General features: G+C 46.5%; 1 protein-coding gene across 11 annotated transcripts in view; it reads right to left on the bottom strand.

Annotated features, from left to right (window-relative positions):
• Positions 1-18379, bottom strand: part of spag9 (sperm associated antigen 9) — a 132588-nt gene that overhangs the window by 49946 nt on the left and 64263 nt on the right. For all 11 annotated transcript variants that reach the window (XM_033044705.1, XM_033044699.1, XM_033044704.1 and 8 more), the window contains 4 exons: positions 16426-16576; positions 2906-3131; positions 2428-2527; positions 1058-1179 (listed from right to left, as the gene is read on the bottom strand). In XM_033044705.1, coding sequence (XP_032900596.1) covers positions 1058-1179; positions 2428-2527; positions 2906-3131; positions 16426-16576 — 599 coding nt within the window. The remainder of the gene's footprint in view (positions 1-1057; positions 1180-2427; positions 2528-2905; positions 3132-16425; positions 16577-18379) is intronic.

The following is an 18379-nucleotide window of genomic DNA, read 5'->3' as shown; positions in this document are numbered from 1 at the left end:
CTATAAGATCCCCCCTCAATCTTCTAAATTGTAGTGAGTACAAGCCGAGTCTATCCAGTGGTTACATTACACCGGCAGCCCTGGGTTATGCAAGGGGTCCATTCCTGAGAACCCCATCACCTTGCTTCTCTGCGTCAGAAACAGCTGTCTTCTGTGGTTATTCATATTAAATTGCTCTACATAACCTTGCTATAATTCCCTCATTTCACTAAATAAGCATTCAAACAATACCCATACTTGAAATTATTAAATATATACTGTGTCTAGACAATAATAAAGACCACAACGCTCTTTATTATTGTTGCTAGCTTGAAAAATGCAAGGGGCGAATTTGCATATAATAGGATCTGCCCAGGTCAGGTCATCCATAGCCCTGGCAGACTCTGTATGTTCCTCCTAACCGGTCACCACATTGTTAAGAAAGCAACGTTAGAAGATAGAAACAATGAGCGCCTGGAGCATGTGTGTGTTGATCATCAATTACTGAAGGAGGAACCTTTGGCGTGTGATATTCAGGTTGACAGTCAGAGTGTGGTGACCTCAGCTTTTACCATCGACAGGATCAGCGGGCAGCTCGGGGAACGTTTGACAGCATCTACTCGCTGGAGTTTAGAGGAATGAGGGAGGGACCTCATTGAAACATACAGTATACTGAAAGGCTTGGATAGAGTAGATGCTTCCACTAGTGGGAGAGCCTAGGATTGTAGGTCATAGCCACAGAATTAAAGGACGTTCCTTTAGGATGGAGATGAGGGTGGTGAATGTAGAACTCATTGCCACAGTAGGCTGTGGAGGCCAAGTCAGTGGATATATTTAAGGCAGAGATAGCTAGATTCTTGATTAGTCTGGGTGTCAGGGGTTAGGGGGAGAAGGCAGGAGAATGGGGTTAGGAGGGAGAGATAGATCGGCCATGATTGAATGATGGAGTAGAATTGATGGGCCGAATGGCCTAATTCTGCTCCTATCACTTATGACCTTATAACAGCCATTTTCAGTGGCTGTAAGCTGCTCATGGACATTAAACAATGCTGCATCACATAATTTGATCTTCACTTACCCAGCAAATTTGCCCCCTCATCCACATCACCAATCAACTCAGAAGCCGATTGGGACAGTTCGTCAAAAATAGATTCTGTGTTCCGGTCGAATGCCTTGTTCTCTATTCCCTGGGTAGGTGTGCTATTAAACAAAAAGCAAGAATTCATCAAAGTTTCCGGTTATGGCTAGGTCTAAAAGATGCCTTTGAGTAATGGGCTTATAGACAATAGACAATAGTTGCAGGAGTAGGCCATTCGGCCCTTCAAGCCAACACCGCCATTCAATGTGATCATGGCTGATCATCCCCAATCAGTACCCCGTTCCTGCCTTCTCCCCATATCCCCTGACTCTGCTATCTTTAAGAGCCCTATCTATCTCTCTCTTGAAAGCATCCAGAGAACCTGCCTCCACAGAGAATTCTCCACAGAGAACCTGAGGTAGAGAATTCCCCAGACTCACAACTCTCTGTGAGAAAAAGGGTTTCCTCATCTCCGTTCTAAATAGCTTACTCCTTATTCTTAAACTGTGGTCCCTGGTTCTGGACACCCCCAACATCGGGAACGTGTTTCCTGCCTCTAGCATGTCCAAACCCTTAACAATCCTTATCTTTATCTAATATTTTTCTTTAATGAGTGCTAACAACAGATACATTTTATTTTAAATTATCTTCATGGAACATGGGTGATTCCAAACTCAAACTATTCCTCAGTCAGATACAAAATGCTGGAGTAACTCAGCGAGTCAGGCAGTATCTCTGGAGAAAATAAATTTGTGAAGTTTCACATAGAGGCCCTTCTTCAGACAAGTTATTCAAATTATTCCTACATCAATCAAATATCAATTTGAGGTTAATCACCTCTAAAGATTAACTGTGCTTCTGTGCAAACCCTCATTCTCAGCACTCATAAGGTTTTGAACACAAATTCTATTTTGATTTACTTATTGCCAGAGGAGGCCGTTGAGGCTGGGGCTATTCCAACATTTAAGAAACAGTTAGACAGGTATCTGGAGGGATATTGGCCAAACGAGGGCAGGTGAGACAAGTGTAGCTGGGACATGTTGTGGGTTTAGTGGGGCCTGTTTCCACGCTGCATCACTAACTTCCAGGAGTACTCATGAAATTATGCTGTGCTCCCAAAAGGGACGCGTTTCCCTCTCTTCATGACTACCTTTCCATAATCCTTCTCTGATGATATAATATCAATCCGAGATATTAATTATGTTTCTCTCCCCACAAATGTTACCTGATCCAAGCACTTCCAGTTTTCCCCCGATTTGAATTTCCTCGAATCAACATTTCATTTTACAATTTCATTTCATTGTTGCCAAGGAAAACTGGGAGATTAAAGCTTAATCTGTTCTACGATATTCTGTAAAATACACACTTACCTGGTTCCTTTGTACCCAATAAAATCTCGATCCATATCTAATTCAGGCGTTGAGTCAATGATAGCTTGAACATCTGATTTGTCTTCGTTTTCAGTCATACCTTGAACAACATTAATGAATACATGCTTACAAGATATTTTGTACTAACAGTTCATCAGATGGAATATAGATTTACTGAGTGAAACCTTTACACTGCCTTTCCCCTGCCCTGAGGATTCTGTACAGCCCACGTGATAAATGCTCGGGTTGAACAGCAGGGTCAGGTGAGCCACAGGCCAGCCATCTAAGCATTTAGCAGCTCCTGGTCTCCCTTTGAGACAGCAGTCTTGCTCTCATCTCTAAGCTTGTTCGGCATAAAAAATGTGCAATGTTGCCACTGATTCCTGGAATCCCTGGCTTGTGACTGTTTAAAAGTGGTGGAGGAACATTAAGGATGGCTTTGAAGATCAGCAAGATCGATTTAATTTGAAACACTTACCTACTGCTAGAGCTCTTGTGTCCTGCTGTACCTGCACATCAATATTTTTCTTGTTCTCTGGTTTTTTACAAGCTTGGTTCAAGTTTTTAAATAACCCTTCGATTGCCTGGCCTTCCTTTCTTGGAGAAATGGAATCTCCCATGGCTGCGTCCGACAGAGCAGACATGGGCGTGTTGGGTTTTGTTGGCACCAAGCTGGAGGTCTGGCTGACATCAGAGAGTTCATCCTAAAACACAAATAAAACTGATAATTATTTACAAAAATGAACAGATCGAAGAAAAAATGTTTGAAAGGTGTCATTGTACAATGACTACTGAAAGTTAACATGCAAGGAAGGCAATTGGTATGTTGGCCTTTAGTTTAGTTTAGAGATACAGCGCAGAAACAGGCCCGACCAGCGATCCCTGTACCTACACACTAGGTACAATTTACAATCTCTACCGATGCCAATTAATCTACAAACTGTGTAGGAAGGAACTGCAGCCGCAGGTTTAAACCAAAGATAGACACAAAAAGCTGGAGTAACTCAGCGGGACAGGCAGCATCTCTGGAGAGAAGGAATGGGTAACGTTTCGGGTCGAGACCCTTCTTCAGACCCTTCCACAAACTGTATGTCCTTGGAGTGTGGGAGGAAACCGGAGCACCCGGAGAAAACCAGCGCGGTCACAGGGAGAACACACAAACTCTGTTCTAGTCCATAGTTAGGATGGAACCCAGGTCTCTGGCCCTGTAAGACTGTGCCACTGTGCCACCGTGCCCCCCCCCCCCTCCCCATAGAAATCTATGAGAGGAATGAAAGGCAAGAGAAGTACTGACACTGGTGAAACTTCAGTTAGGGTCTTGTGTAAAGATCTCCCTCCCCTAAGAGACATATAGTTGCAATGGAGGTAGTGTACCGAAGATTCCTTCAAGAGGAGCCGGCAGGGGTTGGGGTTACAGTCGAGGACAAGTCTTCTGTGAACAAAGACTAGGTATGTACTATATCCCATAGCCTTCATAACCCTATCGACCTGTGCTGCAGTTTGCTGATAGCCTTTGACATGACACGACAGCCCTGCATAGCTCTGTACTTATTGTTTCAGTGAAATTAGAAAGGTTTCTGGTGAAAGAGTTAGTTTGTAACGCGAACGACCTCTTTCCAACATGTAGGGGTGGGAGAGAGGGAGACAGTGCTGGGAAGCAGAGCTACACAACACGTTAAGCCAGTGGTAATAGCAGCACCCTGGAGACATTTACAAGTTTATTTACTATCATGTGAGCATTTGAGCACAGAGCTTGCCCTGGCCTACAGCATCGGTAACCACTGGAATCATCCAGCTCCAAGCTGGCTTCGTTTACACTCCCACTAACTTGTAAAACATTCAACTTTCCGTTCATACTGATTTAATCCAAATTCAGTTGAATCTAAATGACTTAAATGTAATACAGGGAGAGTTATATCTGTTCAAATTCTGCATTCATTCCTTGCCTTCAAGAGATTAAAAAAAACAAACAAGTGGCGCAGCGGTAGACGCACGCGCGCGTCGTGCATCGTGACGTTTAAATGATGTCGCGTAAATAATGCCCAAGTGGGGCAGGCCCTTAACTGTGTGGGTTTTCTCTGGGTGCTCCGGTTTCCTCCCACACTCAAAAGACGTGCAGGGTTGTCGGTTAATTTGCTTCGATAAAGTTGTAAATTGTCCCTAGTGTGTAGGATAGTGCTAGTGTACGGGATGATCGCTGGACCGAAGGGCCTGTTTCCACGCTGTATCACTAGTCTAGAAGGACGTTAATATACAAATATTGCAGCAAAATGGAGCAGGTTTAGGTTTATTTTTACACGTATCGAAGTACAGTGAAATTCTTTGTTCTGCAATCTATCTACCCAAATGAGATATACCATGTATAGATACAATCAGTTTAATCTCAAGCTCAATTCTCAGTATTGTAGCAAATTACTCAGCATTGCAGCGCATTCTCAGTAATCTGTTGAAAATTATATTTCTTCAGCAGGTTGCAATCTACAAAATGCTCAGTGTTGGATTTCACCAAATATACAAATTTAGCTCCTACTTTAACTTGTCTATTCAGAAAGAACACTATAACCACCTTGTTGTTTGTCACCCCTGTCGCTTCCTGATTATCACAGAGAAATGATGTAGAGCACAATTAAAAAAACATTCAGGAGCAGGAAAAGATTATATCTTCAAAGAAGCAAATGCAGTAATAAATATACACAAAGTATCTAAAGACACTGTTACGGAGAATGGTGTGATATGTCTATGGGCCGAAGGGCCTGTTTCCACACTGAATCACTCTGACTTTATGCCATAAGTTTTACAGCACAAAGAATTAAATGGATTTAGAACCAGGCAAGACAAAACATTGAATCTGAATACTGAGTCTGAAGAAGGGTTTCGGCCCGAAACGTTGCCCATTTCCTTCGCTCCATAGATGCTGCTGCACCCGCTGAGTTTCTCCAGCATTTTTGTGTACCTTCGATTTTCCAGCATCTGCAGTTCCTTCTTAAAGACAAAACATTGAATTTGTTTTGGGTTGTTGGGAAGTTTATAAAACTAGCACCTGTATGACAACTACACGTTCCACTCAGACTAGTGACCGTCTGCAGCAGGGTGGCATGCTTTGAGGATCTATGAAATTATATGCATTACGCTTTGGAAGTTTTCTATCAGTCTGACAAGCTCCCGAATGCAAACAGAAAACTAATGGAACATAGAAACATAGAAATTAGGTGCAGGAGTAGGCCATTCGGCCCTTCTAGCCTGCACTGCCATTCAATATGATCATGGCTGATCATCCAACTCAGTATCCTGTACCTGCCTTCTCTCCATACCCCCTGATCCCTTTAGCCACAAGGGCCACACCTAACTCCCTCTTAAATACAGCCAATGAACTGGCCTCAACTACCTTCTGTGGCAGAGAATTCCAGAGATTCACCACTCTCTGTGTGAAAATTGTTTTTCTCATCTCGGTCCTAAAAGATTTCCCCCTTATCCTTAAACTGTGACCCCTTGTTCTGGACTTCCCCAACATCGGGAACAATCTTCCTGCATCTAGTCTGTCCAACCCCAATGGAATGGTTTGGATCAGCAATTGGGAATAGTAAGGATAGGAGGCACCTCCTAATTATTTCAGCTTGTGGTAGAAAAAGTAATGAAATAAGCAATAAAGACTAAGGGTGTAACAATTGGTTTAATTTTCTAAGTACACTTCGCTTCAGCTGCACACGCTGAATCAAGCTCTGTCTTGCTTAAGTTATTCCTCCAAACAATGGCTACCCAGCCTCCTCCACACACACTCAGAAATATCTTGAATTCTCAGTGGGATTCCAATTTAAAATTGAAATGATAAATTTGACCAAGCAGCACTGGTTATTGTCGGGGTTTGAACAATAAAGCCAAATTTGAATACTTCAATATTCTTTCAGCAACGCCAACACGATCTCAAAGTCCCACTCCCACAACACCGAGTTAGTTATTCAGTGGGGAGTGCTTCTAGTTTCCCTTAATCAGTGCATTTGTCATGCAGCTGCAAGAAATATGTGACCTTCAGATGCATTTCCCATTGGCTCCAATGCTACCCCACAGTATTCTCCAAGCAGCAACCAAATTCTCAAGAGCCGGACTAAAGAGTTTTGTAAACAAAACAAATACCAGCAACCACATTGATAAAATTAACTGAATAGTCAAGTCTTCATTAACAATTTCCATCCCATCCCCATCCCCCCCCCCCCCCCCCCCCCCCCAGCACTGCTTATTTCCAAAATGTCTCACGTTAACATGTTTTTAATGTTTAAGTTTCCCACTCAAATTCAAACACATTACTGCCCACAATCTTCTCCTCCTTTTACTGGCCACATGTTTCCAACCCAAGGGATGGACAGCACTTAACCACTGATCCCCAGTGTAAAGTACAAGGTCTGCAGCATCTCATTCATAATCTGCTGCTCAGCTGCCTGCGTGGAATGAGTGGTCAGAGAGGCAGGTAGCTGGTGTTGTTTAAACACTGAATAGTCACCGGTAGACAAAAATGCTGGAGAAACTCAGCTGGTGCAGCAGCATCGATGGAGCGAAGGAAACGTTGCCTATTTCCTTCGCTCCATAGATGCTGCTGCACCCGCTGAGTTTCTCCAGCACTTTTGTCTACCTTCGATTTTCCAGCATCTGCAGTTCCTTCTTAAACACTGAATAGTCACCCCCAGGAATGTCAGGCAAAAGGCAGCAGTGAGTTTCAGTTGCCTGAAATGAAAGGAATGCAAAAAAGTAACAATGATAAAGGAAACAGGCCATTGTTATCCATTTGTTGGGTGAAAACGAGAAGCTGGTGCGACTTGGGTGAGGAGGGATGGAGAGAGAGGGAATGCCGGGGTTACTTGAAGTTAGAGAAATTAATATTCATACTGGGCTGTAAGCTGCCCAAGCAAAATATGAGATGCTGTTCCTCCATCACTCCCATGCTGTTTGTCATGATCCCACAAAGTGTGGCTCTCGCTGGTGTGGCAAGTTCCTCATGGCTGTGAGTCGACCACCAACAGAAATGAATAAACCCATGGAATGATGCAGTACACGAGGTGGGTCTGCAACGTTACCCTGAAGCAACTTTTTGGCTCCGTTTGGGATTCTCCTTGCTCATTCTGGGAGATGGGGTGGGGGTGGAGGGATGGAGAATTGAGTGTTTATGAGTTGGGAACACCACAAATATGAGGATGCTAGAATGGAGGAAACAAAGGGAAAAGGCGAATGGCTGTAATAAATAACCACTGATCATACTGCCTCTCTACACTTGTGATAGAATCTTTCAAGCCCAGAGTGGCCTCATCAGCGATCTCTGTACAAATCACACCTTAAACTGGATGTCTTACTAGAGAATGAGATATGAACACCAACTGACAAAAATAAATCAGCACAGCTCTGAATGCCTGATTATCCAAATTAATTTAGAAAAGAACATTAAAAATAAAAGTGGATGGAGGAGTTATTAATTCAGTTAATAAATAATTGAAAAAAGAATTGCCGTTATAACTCAGACTACCAATGGCTCCAAATTGTGCTGAACAATGAAATGAATGTGCTTTACTCTTAGTATGCTATTCCAGTGCAGCCGAGCTCCAATCTCCAGCACCCAGGCACTGTGTGGGTGCTGCATACAAAAACAAGCAGTGAATGCAGCAGGAAGGAGACCAGCTGGCACTGTTACACTGATTTATCCTGAGAAAGAGACCTCAAGAAAAAGTGAACTGTTCCTCTACAAAATAGATTAAAACATCTTTCATTCTGACTAACTACTGAATGATTATTAAACTTAAAATCAATTACCAGGGATTTCAATATCACAGGGATTTCCCTTCAACATCGAATGCTTTCAAGTGCAAAAGTCATAAACCTGTTAACTGCACACTTCCCTCATGCAATAGAAACAAATGATCCGTGGGAAAAACTGACCCCTCTTTACAGAAGAGCTGCAGTCTTTTCTGTTATAACAAACATTTTCACTACTTACAATGTGACCTTAATTTTGGATTGTTTTACAGGTGAGACATCAGTTTTTAGAATAGAATATGCAAAATAACAGAAGGCTTGAACTCTTATTTTTCCAAATTAAACTACCCATGTTGCTAAGTTTCTCTTAAACTAAAGGGGACATAGGGCCATCATAATCACACTTTATTTTAAAAAATCCCTCGTCCTAGGATTTGGTAAATCTCAACACCAGAAAAAAGATCTGAATTTAATTGATTTGACTGTCTGCGCCCTAACTTTTAACAGTTACTATTTGCCCATCGTTCTTGGATTTTCTGGGCACAGACTCCCAGTTCAACAAAGCACTGATTTTTAAATTGACAGATTTTAAATCCCTCCATGGTCACACCTCTCTGCACTCTTGAATGATCCACATCGTGTACCCTCCCAAGGTCTCTACTGTCTTCCAATTCTCTCCCCATTTTCATCCACCAATGTAATTACTCTAGTATTAGCCACCAAGTTTAATAGATTCAAAGAGCTGCATGTTCCTGGTCCAAAGAAAGTTAAGTCAAGTTTATTTGTCACATACACATACGAGATATGCAGTGAAATGAAAAGTGGCAATGCTCGCTGATTGTGCAAAAAAACAAAGAAACAAACTACAACAGAATGGAACAGAATCACATATTACATATTTGTGGGAGCAAAGAAAAAGGAAAAAAACAGCAATTTAAAAAAAGCAGTAGAGTGGTCCAGTAAAGTTAATCCCTGGTGAGATAGGAGTTTACAGTCCTAATGGCCTCTGGGAAGAAATTCCTTCTCATCCTCTCCGTTCTCACAGCATGGCAACGGAGGCGTTTGCCTGACCGTAGCAGCTGGAACAGTCCGTTGCTGGGGTGGAAGGGGTCTCCCATGATCTTGTTGGCTCTGGAGTTGCACCTTCTGATGTATAGTTCCTGCGGGGGGGGGGGGGGGGGGGAGTGAAGTTCCCATAGTGCGTTCAGCTGAACGCACTACTCTCTGCAGAGCCTTCTTGTCCTGGGCAGAGTAGTTCCCAAACTAAATCGTGATAATTCCGGACAAGATGCTGAGTAGAAGCTCTGGAGGATCCTCAGAGACCCTCTGAATTTCCTCAATTGCCTGGTAAAGGCGCTGCTTTGCCTGACTCACGAGTGCTGCGGCGTGTGATGTCCATGTCATATGGACTCCCGGGTATTTAAAACAGCTCACCCTATCCACAGGATCCCCATTTATCTTCAATGGTGTGCACGTCCTCGGATGATGTGCCCTCCTAAAGTCCACGATCAGCTCCTTAGTGTTTTTGATATTCAAGAGGAGGCTGTTGTCCTGACACCTGAGTGCCAGATCAGCCACCTCCTCCCGGTAGGCCTTCTCATCGTTATCGGAGATCAGGCCCGCCACCACCAGTGTCATCAGCAAACTTGATTATCGAGTTGGAGCTGAACCTAGCCACACAGTCATGTGTGTACAGGGAGTACAGTAGGGGGCTGATGACGCAACCCTGGGGGGATCCTGTGCTCAGGTTGAGGGACTTCGATGTATTTCCCCCCATCTTGACCACCTGGGGCCTGGTGGAGAGAAAGTCCAGGATCCAGGCACACAGGGGGGTGTTGAGCCCCAATTCCAGCAGCTTCTCGGCCATTCTGGTGGGGACTATCGTGTTGAAGGCTGAACTGAAGTCTATGAACAGCATCCTCACGTAGCCCCCCTTCTGGCTGTCAAGAAGAGAGAGAGCGGTGTGCAAAACCTGGGAGACCGCATCGTCCGTGGATCTGTTCGGCCGGTATGCGAATTGTAACGGGTCCATGTTGCGAGGGAGGAAGGCGCAGATGTGTTTCTTCACCACCCTCTCAAAGCATTTCACGACTACCGAGGGAAGGGCCACCGGACGGTAGTCATTCAGACGGCTGGGGAGGCATTTTTTGGTACAGGTACAATTATGGATCTTTTGAAGCAGGCAGGGACCACGGACTTGGCCAGGGAGACATTAAATATTGTAGTGAGCACCGGAGCTAGCTGCTTAGCACAAGACTTAAGTACTCGCCCCGAGATGCCATCTGGGCCTGCAGCTTTCCTCGTGTTCACCCGTGTCAGAGCTCGGACAACGAGAATGTGTGCACATTCCTCCCTTCAGCTTCGATAGCTGGCGGTATTGTCGTTAGTCGGCAGAGCTGATGTTGCCCGTCTCGAAACGAACGTAAAAGGAGTTCAGGTCATGAGCTAGGGAGGTGCCGGCACTTGCGTATAGGGGTGGGGTGGGGGGATGCTCTGGTAGTTGGTTACTGTTCGTAGCCCCTGCCAAAGGCATCTGGTGTCCTGCTGCTCCATCTGCGACTCCATCTTGTCTCTGTACCTCCTTTTTGCGTCCTTCGCCACCCTTTGCAGTCGGTAGGACTCTACCTTGTAGACGTCCATATTTCCGGATGCCAGGCCCGAGTTGTAGGCAGCGGTCCGAGCATTCAAGGCAACACGAACGGACCTGCCTACCCAGTTTTTGATTCGGAACGGTGCTAACCCTTACCGTGGGGACGATGTTGTCGGCTATTGTTGCGATGAAGTCCGTGACTGCTTCCGCGAACTCACTGACGTCACTGGAACTTGGTTGGAACATATTCCAGTCGACATCTGTCAGTGCATCCTGCAGCATGGCCTCTGACAGGTCGGATCACTGCATTACATCCCTCATCACTGCTGCTTCCCGAACTATCCTCTGTTTATACTCCGGCAGCAGGAAAGTGGCAGCATGGTCAGATTTTCCTAAGGGAGGGAGTGAAACGACCTTGTAGCCTTTCCAGAACGGCGTATAGCAGTGGTCCAATGTTCTTTCCCCCCTGGTGGCACACGTGATGTGTTGGTAGAAGTTCGGCATGACCTTCTTGAGATTTGATTTATTAATATCTCCAGCCGCATCCCGGTACTTATTTTGATGTCGACATAGCACATCGTGTAGGGCCGATAGTGCCACGTCGGTGTCCGCATGCGGTGGAATGTAGACGGCTGTGACGATGACCGAGCCGAATTCCCGGGGAAGGTGGAATGGGCGGCATGAGATCGTCAGGTGCTCCAGGTCCGGCGAGCAGGAACGTGAAAGCATCTTGATATTTCCAGGGTTGCACCAGTTGTTATTGGTCATGAAGCAGACTCCTCCACCCTTGGATTTCCCAGATGCTTCTGTTGTGTCAGCACGGTGGACAGTGAAGGACTCGGTTGGGCAGATTACCTGATCCGGAATCAGCGGGGCCAGCCATGTCTCGGTCAGACAGAGGATGGTGCAGTCCCTTATGTCCCGCTGGAATCTGACCCTCGCCCTGAGGTCATCCAGCTTATTCTCCAGGGACTGGACGTGGCCAGAAGAATGCTGGGCAGAGGAGGACGAAAGGCTTGGGCTCTCAGCCTATTTCGAATCCCCCCCCCCCCCCCCGCTTACCCCGATGTTTTCTCCGGGTTTTCCTTGTAGCCGCGCTCCCATTGTTGTTGCCGCGACGCTCTCTGTTGATCTGTGCTGGCCACGCTGGATCGATAAGTATAGCGTTTAAAAAGTCTCCGTTTACGCTAGAGTTTAGATTTAAGAGGGTTTCCCCGCCATACTTCGTTAGTACTAGGGAGTTAGAACTTAGAAATAAGTTCAAAAGGAACATGAAAGTTAGAAATGCGCACAGTTTTCGCGGAGCTGCCACAACGGAGACTGGACAGGGCCGCGCCATCGCGTCATCACTCAATCTGATCTAAGGGAAAGAGGTAGATCAAGTGCCCCATGATGCAGTATACAATACAATACAAATTTTTTGTCATTTGAACCTCATTGAGGTTCAAATGAAATGTTGTTTCTGCAGTTATACACACAATCAAAAGACCCAAGACACAACACAATTTACACAGACATCCATCACAGCGCATCTCCTCCTCACTGTGATGGAAGGCAAAAACTTATCTCTCCCCTGCACTCCCCATTCCCCTCCTGATGTCAGAGTCAAAGCCCCCGGCAGGCGATGGTAATTGTCCCGCGGCCATTTACGCCGCGCCGGGTGATGCAAGGCCGCACTCCGGGTCTTGGTGTTGGAGCCCCCGGCGGGCGCTAGCAAAGTCCCGCAGCCATTCCAAGCCGCGCGGGTCGGTGATGTATGGCCCCGCTCCAGGTACTCTTCAACCCCGCAACTCGGGTGGGAGAAGTCGCCGTTGCGGAAGCCCCGAAAAGCGGTCTCCCAGCAGGGACCTGCAGGCTCCCGGTTTACTGTCTACCAGACCTGCGGTTGGAGCCTCCGAATCTCCGGGGTCAGGTCACAGCAGCGCGCCACCACCGCTCCTCCCGCTCCGGACTCGGCCAGCTCTCCGATGGTGAATAAAGTCCGCAGCTCCGCGACTGGAGCCCTAGGTCGTTCCTGCTGGAGTCCGCTCCACGTTGCTCAGCCCCAACGAACAACGGAGACCCGACAAGGAAAAGGTCGGGTTCTCCGTGTAGGGGAAAGATTTTAAAAGTTTCCCCACCCCCCCCCCCCTTCCACACACACACACATACCCCGTCAAAAAAAATAAAAACTACATTGAAACAAGGCAAAAAATAATAAAAAGACAGACGGACTGCAGAGACCGCTGCGACGTGAGTCGTGCCGCCCACCGGAATACTATAGAATATTAAGGAGAAAGTGATCATAAGATTAAGATTGACGAAACAAAAACAGAAGCAATCCAAGGAACGATCTGTCTGGAGAAGGATCCCGACCCATAACATCATCTGCCCAGTTCCCTTCAGAGATGCTGTCTGACCCACTAGGTTTAGTTTAGTTTAGAGATACAGTGCGGAAACAGGCCCTTTCGGCCCACCGGGTCCACGCCAACCAGCGATCCCAGCACATTAACACTATCCTACACCTACTAGGGACATTTACCAAGCCAATTAACCTACAAACCTGCACGTCTTTGAAGTGTGGGAGGAAAGCGAAGATCAGGCAAGTTTTAGCAGGTCAGGGGAGGAACCCAACAACATCCAGAGACTACCCAGTCCCTCAAGAATGTCCCACCATTCAATATGATCCATCCTAAGACTAAGAAAAAAATGGGGGAAGTGGATAGAGAAAATGTGATTTGAAAACAAAAATACCAAGCAAGGTAATGCAAGGGATGAAAAAAATCAGTCCGTTTCCTAAATTGGGCTCTGCAATTGTTAAAATCAGACACAGCAACATACAACAGCAGTCTGCACACTTAAACACGCCAGGTGCCAAAGCCAGCTGCTGTACTTGCAAAATGGAACAGAAATTCAACAAAGGTACTGACAAATCTCATTTAGGTCAAGCCCATCAATACATTGCTGATAAATTAAGACGTAGTCTAGACTGAACACCTAGGCCCAAAGCTAGTCAAATGGGAAAGTCGATGTTTTCCAAGGAAATCAACAATTCAGTCAGCATCTTGTTAATAGACAGGTGAGCAAGTTCCAAATATAATCGGCTATTTTTAAAAATGAAAATGGATTGCAACCCTTTGTGAATATGATTAAACAAGTTGCCATTTCAATTCAGATCAGAGACTTGTCACCTGGAGCTCAGTTTCCAGGCAGTGCTCTGATGCGGAGAGTACAAAGCACGTCATGAGAAATAATCACAGAGACATGGAAAACAGAGCTAAAATGTGCAATTTTCTCATCTTCCCTCCATCCTGTTGCAGGTAAGGAAATAGTGCAGCATCTTTTTGCAAGAGCATTTAAGGATGAGCAACGTGGACTTGTCAGCAAAGCCCACACCCCATCAATAAATTAATAACATCAGTGCTAGTTAGACTGAGCATTGGTTTACAGCAGGGGTCTCCAAACTATGGCCTGCGGGCCACATCCGGCCCGCCACGAGGTTTTATCCGGCCCGCAGCAAGCTCGTAACACGTTCCTTTCGGTGGGATATTTAGCGGATTCTGTGGTAGCGCAGCTTTATAGATACAGCACGGAAACAGGCCCTTCGGTCCATCTAAACGATGCCCGTATGCAGTAGCACTACACACACTCGGGACAAATTCAATTAACCTGCAAAAGTGTAGTGTGGGAGGAAGCCACAGCACCCGGAGAAAACCCACCCAGGTACAAACTCCGTACAGACAGCACCCGTAGTCAGGATGGAACCTGGGTCTCTGGCGCTGTGAGGCAGCGATTACCGCTGCGCCCCCGTGCCACTGCTCCTGCGTTGCAAAGGCAATATGTGCGGGGTGGTAGCGTGGGGTGAGGAGTGGAGCGGAGGGGGGGGGGGGAGTGGGAGGGGGTGGCAGGGACGGTGTGTAGTGGTCTCCCCCCGTGAGGGTGACCCGTGAACAGCTCCCGCTCCGGGGCGCCACACTGACCTGGACCCTTTGACCGGGTCTCTGCCCACGCGGCCAGGGGAATCCTCCCCTGCCTCCCCTTCTCCTTCTCTCTCTCTCTCTCTATCCACCCCCCCCTCCCCACTCACTCTCTCCCCCCCCCCTCTCTCGCCAGCCCTGCGGAGATTGGCGGATCGGTAGCCGGCTCTGCGTGTGCCCGATGGGTGAGCATTATGCGTGCGTGGGTCTTTGTTAATATGCCTGAGGGGTGATCACAGTGCGGTGTATGTGTGAGACAGAGATAGAGATAGAGTGTGCAAGAGCCTATGTGTGTGTGTGTGTGTGTGTGGGTGGGGGTGTGTGTGTGTGTGTGTGTGTGTGTGTGTGTGTGTGTGTGTGTGTGTGTGTGTGTGTGGGGTGTGTGTTTGTCAGTGTGTGTCACTGTGTGTGTCACTGTGTGTGTGTGTGTCAGTGTGTGAGTGCGTGTGTCAGTGCGTGTGTGTGTCAGTGCGTGTGTGTGTCAGTGTGCGTCAGTGTGTGTGTGTGTGCGTCAGTGCGTGTGTGTCACTGAGTGAGTTTGTCGCTGAGCGCGTGTGCCTCTGCGTGTGTGTGTGCGCTGCGTGCGCGTGTCACTGAGTGCGTGTGCCTCTGCGTGTGTGTGTGTGTGCGCACGTGTGTGCGTGCGTGCGATTTCTTTATTTTGTCCTACGACCCGCAAAAATGTGCCGATTACACAATGTGGCCCTCATGCTGAAAAGTTTGGAGGCCCCTTGTCTACAGCTAGAATGGCTAGTCACAGTCACAGCACCAAAACAAGCTCTTCAGCCCAACTTGCCCATGCCGACCGTTTAATATTAGTAACATTCATCCCCAACTTCTATTCTTTATTTCCGTATGGAATAAAAGGAGGCCATTCGGCCTACTCAGGTTATGACACTCATGGCAATCCCATCAATCTTCTATTTCCCTGTAAATAATTGTTTTCAGTGCCCATCACCTCCACCCTGCATTCTCCCCCCACCACAAAGGTCATTCACGTTGTGGAGTTGAATTATCAATGAGCAAGTCAATGGGATGTTGGGATAATAATAGAGGGAACTACTCGCCGCACCACTTGTATTCCCTCTTCCATCATGCAATTAAAATTCACATTAGGCTCTGTTGACTTTACCGTGCACTAAATGTTGTACCCTTTAACCTTTGGCTGTACACTGGCGACGGCTTGATTGTAATCATGTACAGTCTTTCCTTTGACTGGATAGCATGCAACAAAAACGTTTTCACTACACCTCGGTACACAAGACAATAACAAACAAAACTTGTGCATGAGGAATAATGCCCCTTATCCGAGGTCAATTATCGACCACCAAAAAGTAACCGCACAGCAGCTTCATTAACGTTTGAAGGGTCCTGACTCCCCCCCCCCCCCCTCTACAATCACTGAAGAAAGATCCTCACCCAAAACGTCACCTATCCATGTTCCCCACAGATGCTGCCTGACCCGCTGAGTTACTCCAGCACTCTGTGAAACGTCACCTATCCATGTTCTCCACAGATGCTGCCTGACCTGCTGAGTTACTCCAACAGTGTATTTACACCCATTAAGTATGGGACTGGTGAAGCTGTTCCTGATCATCCTTGCTAATGGAGACAGCATGCTATTCCCAGGCGATATAATAACGTGATGTAGTTCAAGGATAATTTAGCCTTGGATAGCAAATAGCATTGGAAATGAAAGCTAGATGGACATCTTACCTTTAGGCTTGCGTTGGACCGTGGCTGGCTAAGGTCATTGAACCTCCAGCTTTCCGAGCCAGGTGTTTCAGCTCCGTCCTTCTGTGCATCTGGGGTATGAACGTCTCCTCCAGGCAACTGGTAAAGACCCAAGGAACGCGGCGGCTCTCTCCTGGTTACAAAGGGACAACAGTGGTCAGGTTTATTCACTGAAATAAAAACTGCGGATGCAATAAATATGAAATAAAAATCAGATAATACAGGTCACACTGAGAAGGTCAGGCAACATGGGTAGTGGGAGGACAGCCCGCAAAAGTCAACTCTGTTTCTCTCCACAAACACCTCCTGACCCAATCATTATTTCTGATATTTTCTGTTGCTAGTTTAGTTATACTTGGTTCCTAAATTAAGTGGTTCAGACATAGCTTTTCCAAAAGGCTTTGGCCACAGTCTAGAGCCACTGACTTGCCAATCACCCTGCACTGTATCACACACCAGGCTTTGTCTCGCCCCCACCTCCTTTCAGCTTTCTCCACCCCCCTAATCCAAGCAGTCCAAAGAAGGGTCAAGTCACAAAACGTGACCTGTTGATTTTCCACCACAGATGCTGCCTGACCCGCTGAGTCCCTCCTTGTTTTCAGCTCAAGAGCCAGCAAGTCAAAAGTGGATCCAGATGAGGAGGGGTTGATTGGCAGATGAGTAATAGCCTTGTCCCACGGTACGAGTTCATTCCAAGAGCTCTCCCGAGTTTAAAAAAAATCAAACCCGTGGTAAGCACGGAGAATGAACGTAGCGGGTACGTCGGAGCTCGGGGACGTCTCTTAGCGCTAATGGCAGGTACTCGGGAAGACTCGCTAACGGCAGGTAAGCACGGAAGACTTGTAAAGATTTTTCAACATGATGAAAAATGTCCACGAGAGCCCCGAGTACCGACGAGTGGCCATTACCGTAAATCTCCGAGTTCGAATCAGGGCAAACTCGGGAGAACTCTTGGAATGAACTCGTACCGTGGGACAGGGGTTTAAGGTGGGGGAGAGAAGGGTGAGGATAGTAGTTTAATCTAGAGATATAGCATTGAAACAGGCTCAACATGTCAGTACCGACCAGCGATCACCCTGTCTGTACACTAGCACTATCCTACACACTAAGGACAATTTGTAATTTTTAACCAAGGTACAAACCTATACGTCTTTGGAATGTGCGAGGAAACCGGAGTGCCTGGAGAAAACCCACGCGTTCACAGGGAGAATGTACAAACTCCGTACAGGGAGTCCTCATAGTAGGGATGGAACCCGGGTATCTGGCACTGTAAGGCTGCAGCTTTTCCGCTGCACGTGCCTTAGTAACCGAGGGTGGAGAAGAAAGGAGGGGAGTGAAATGTGGAAGCGAGAAGGTGGGTAGAAGAGAGTGGGGATAGAAAAATAATTATGGGGGACCAAAGGTAGGAGGGGTGGGAGACAAGCAGAGAGAGGTGAGAGACGAGGGAAAATAAACTAATTCGTGCACCAACCAAACTCTCTCACAGTGCCAATTAACAATGCAAATTTTAAAAGGTTACTGTAAACAAATAATTGCACAGGCAAATACGAGCTGCAAGTCAGGTGTCTGGTCTCATAATATCCAGTCAGAATCTCTACCTTTTTTTGCATGCCATAGTGCCAAATGACAATGCAAAAACAACTTGCAAATTAAAGAGCACTGGTTGTTAAAGGTCCAATATTATTGGGGCTGTTAACGGGTTAGAGAAATCAATGTTGTTTTGAGTTGCAATGACGGCTGGGCCAACTTTAAAACCAAACATCGGGGCCCAATGAAAAATAGTCTTTATGAGCAAGTACATCAAGTTCACGAGTTAAGAACATAAAAAAAATGCTACAGAAAATCATTAATCTATAAATGAACTCATCTTTTAAACTGAGGGCAAGGAGATTATTTGCCGTTACCAAAGAGTCTTCGTGCAGGCTGGTATTTCCCT

Source organism: Amblyraja radiata, chromosome 26 (assembly GCF_010909765.2).
Source record: "Amblyraja radiata isolate CabotCenter1 chromosome 26, sAmbRad1.1.pri, whole genome shotgun sequence".
Lineage (NCBI taxonomy): Eukaryota > Metazoa > Chordata > Chondrichthyes > Rajiformes > Rajidae > Amblyraja > Amblyraja radiata.
Note: the sequence above shows the minus strand (reverse complement) of the source record. Positions and strands in the feature narration are given on the sequence as shown.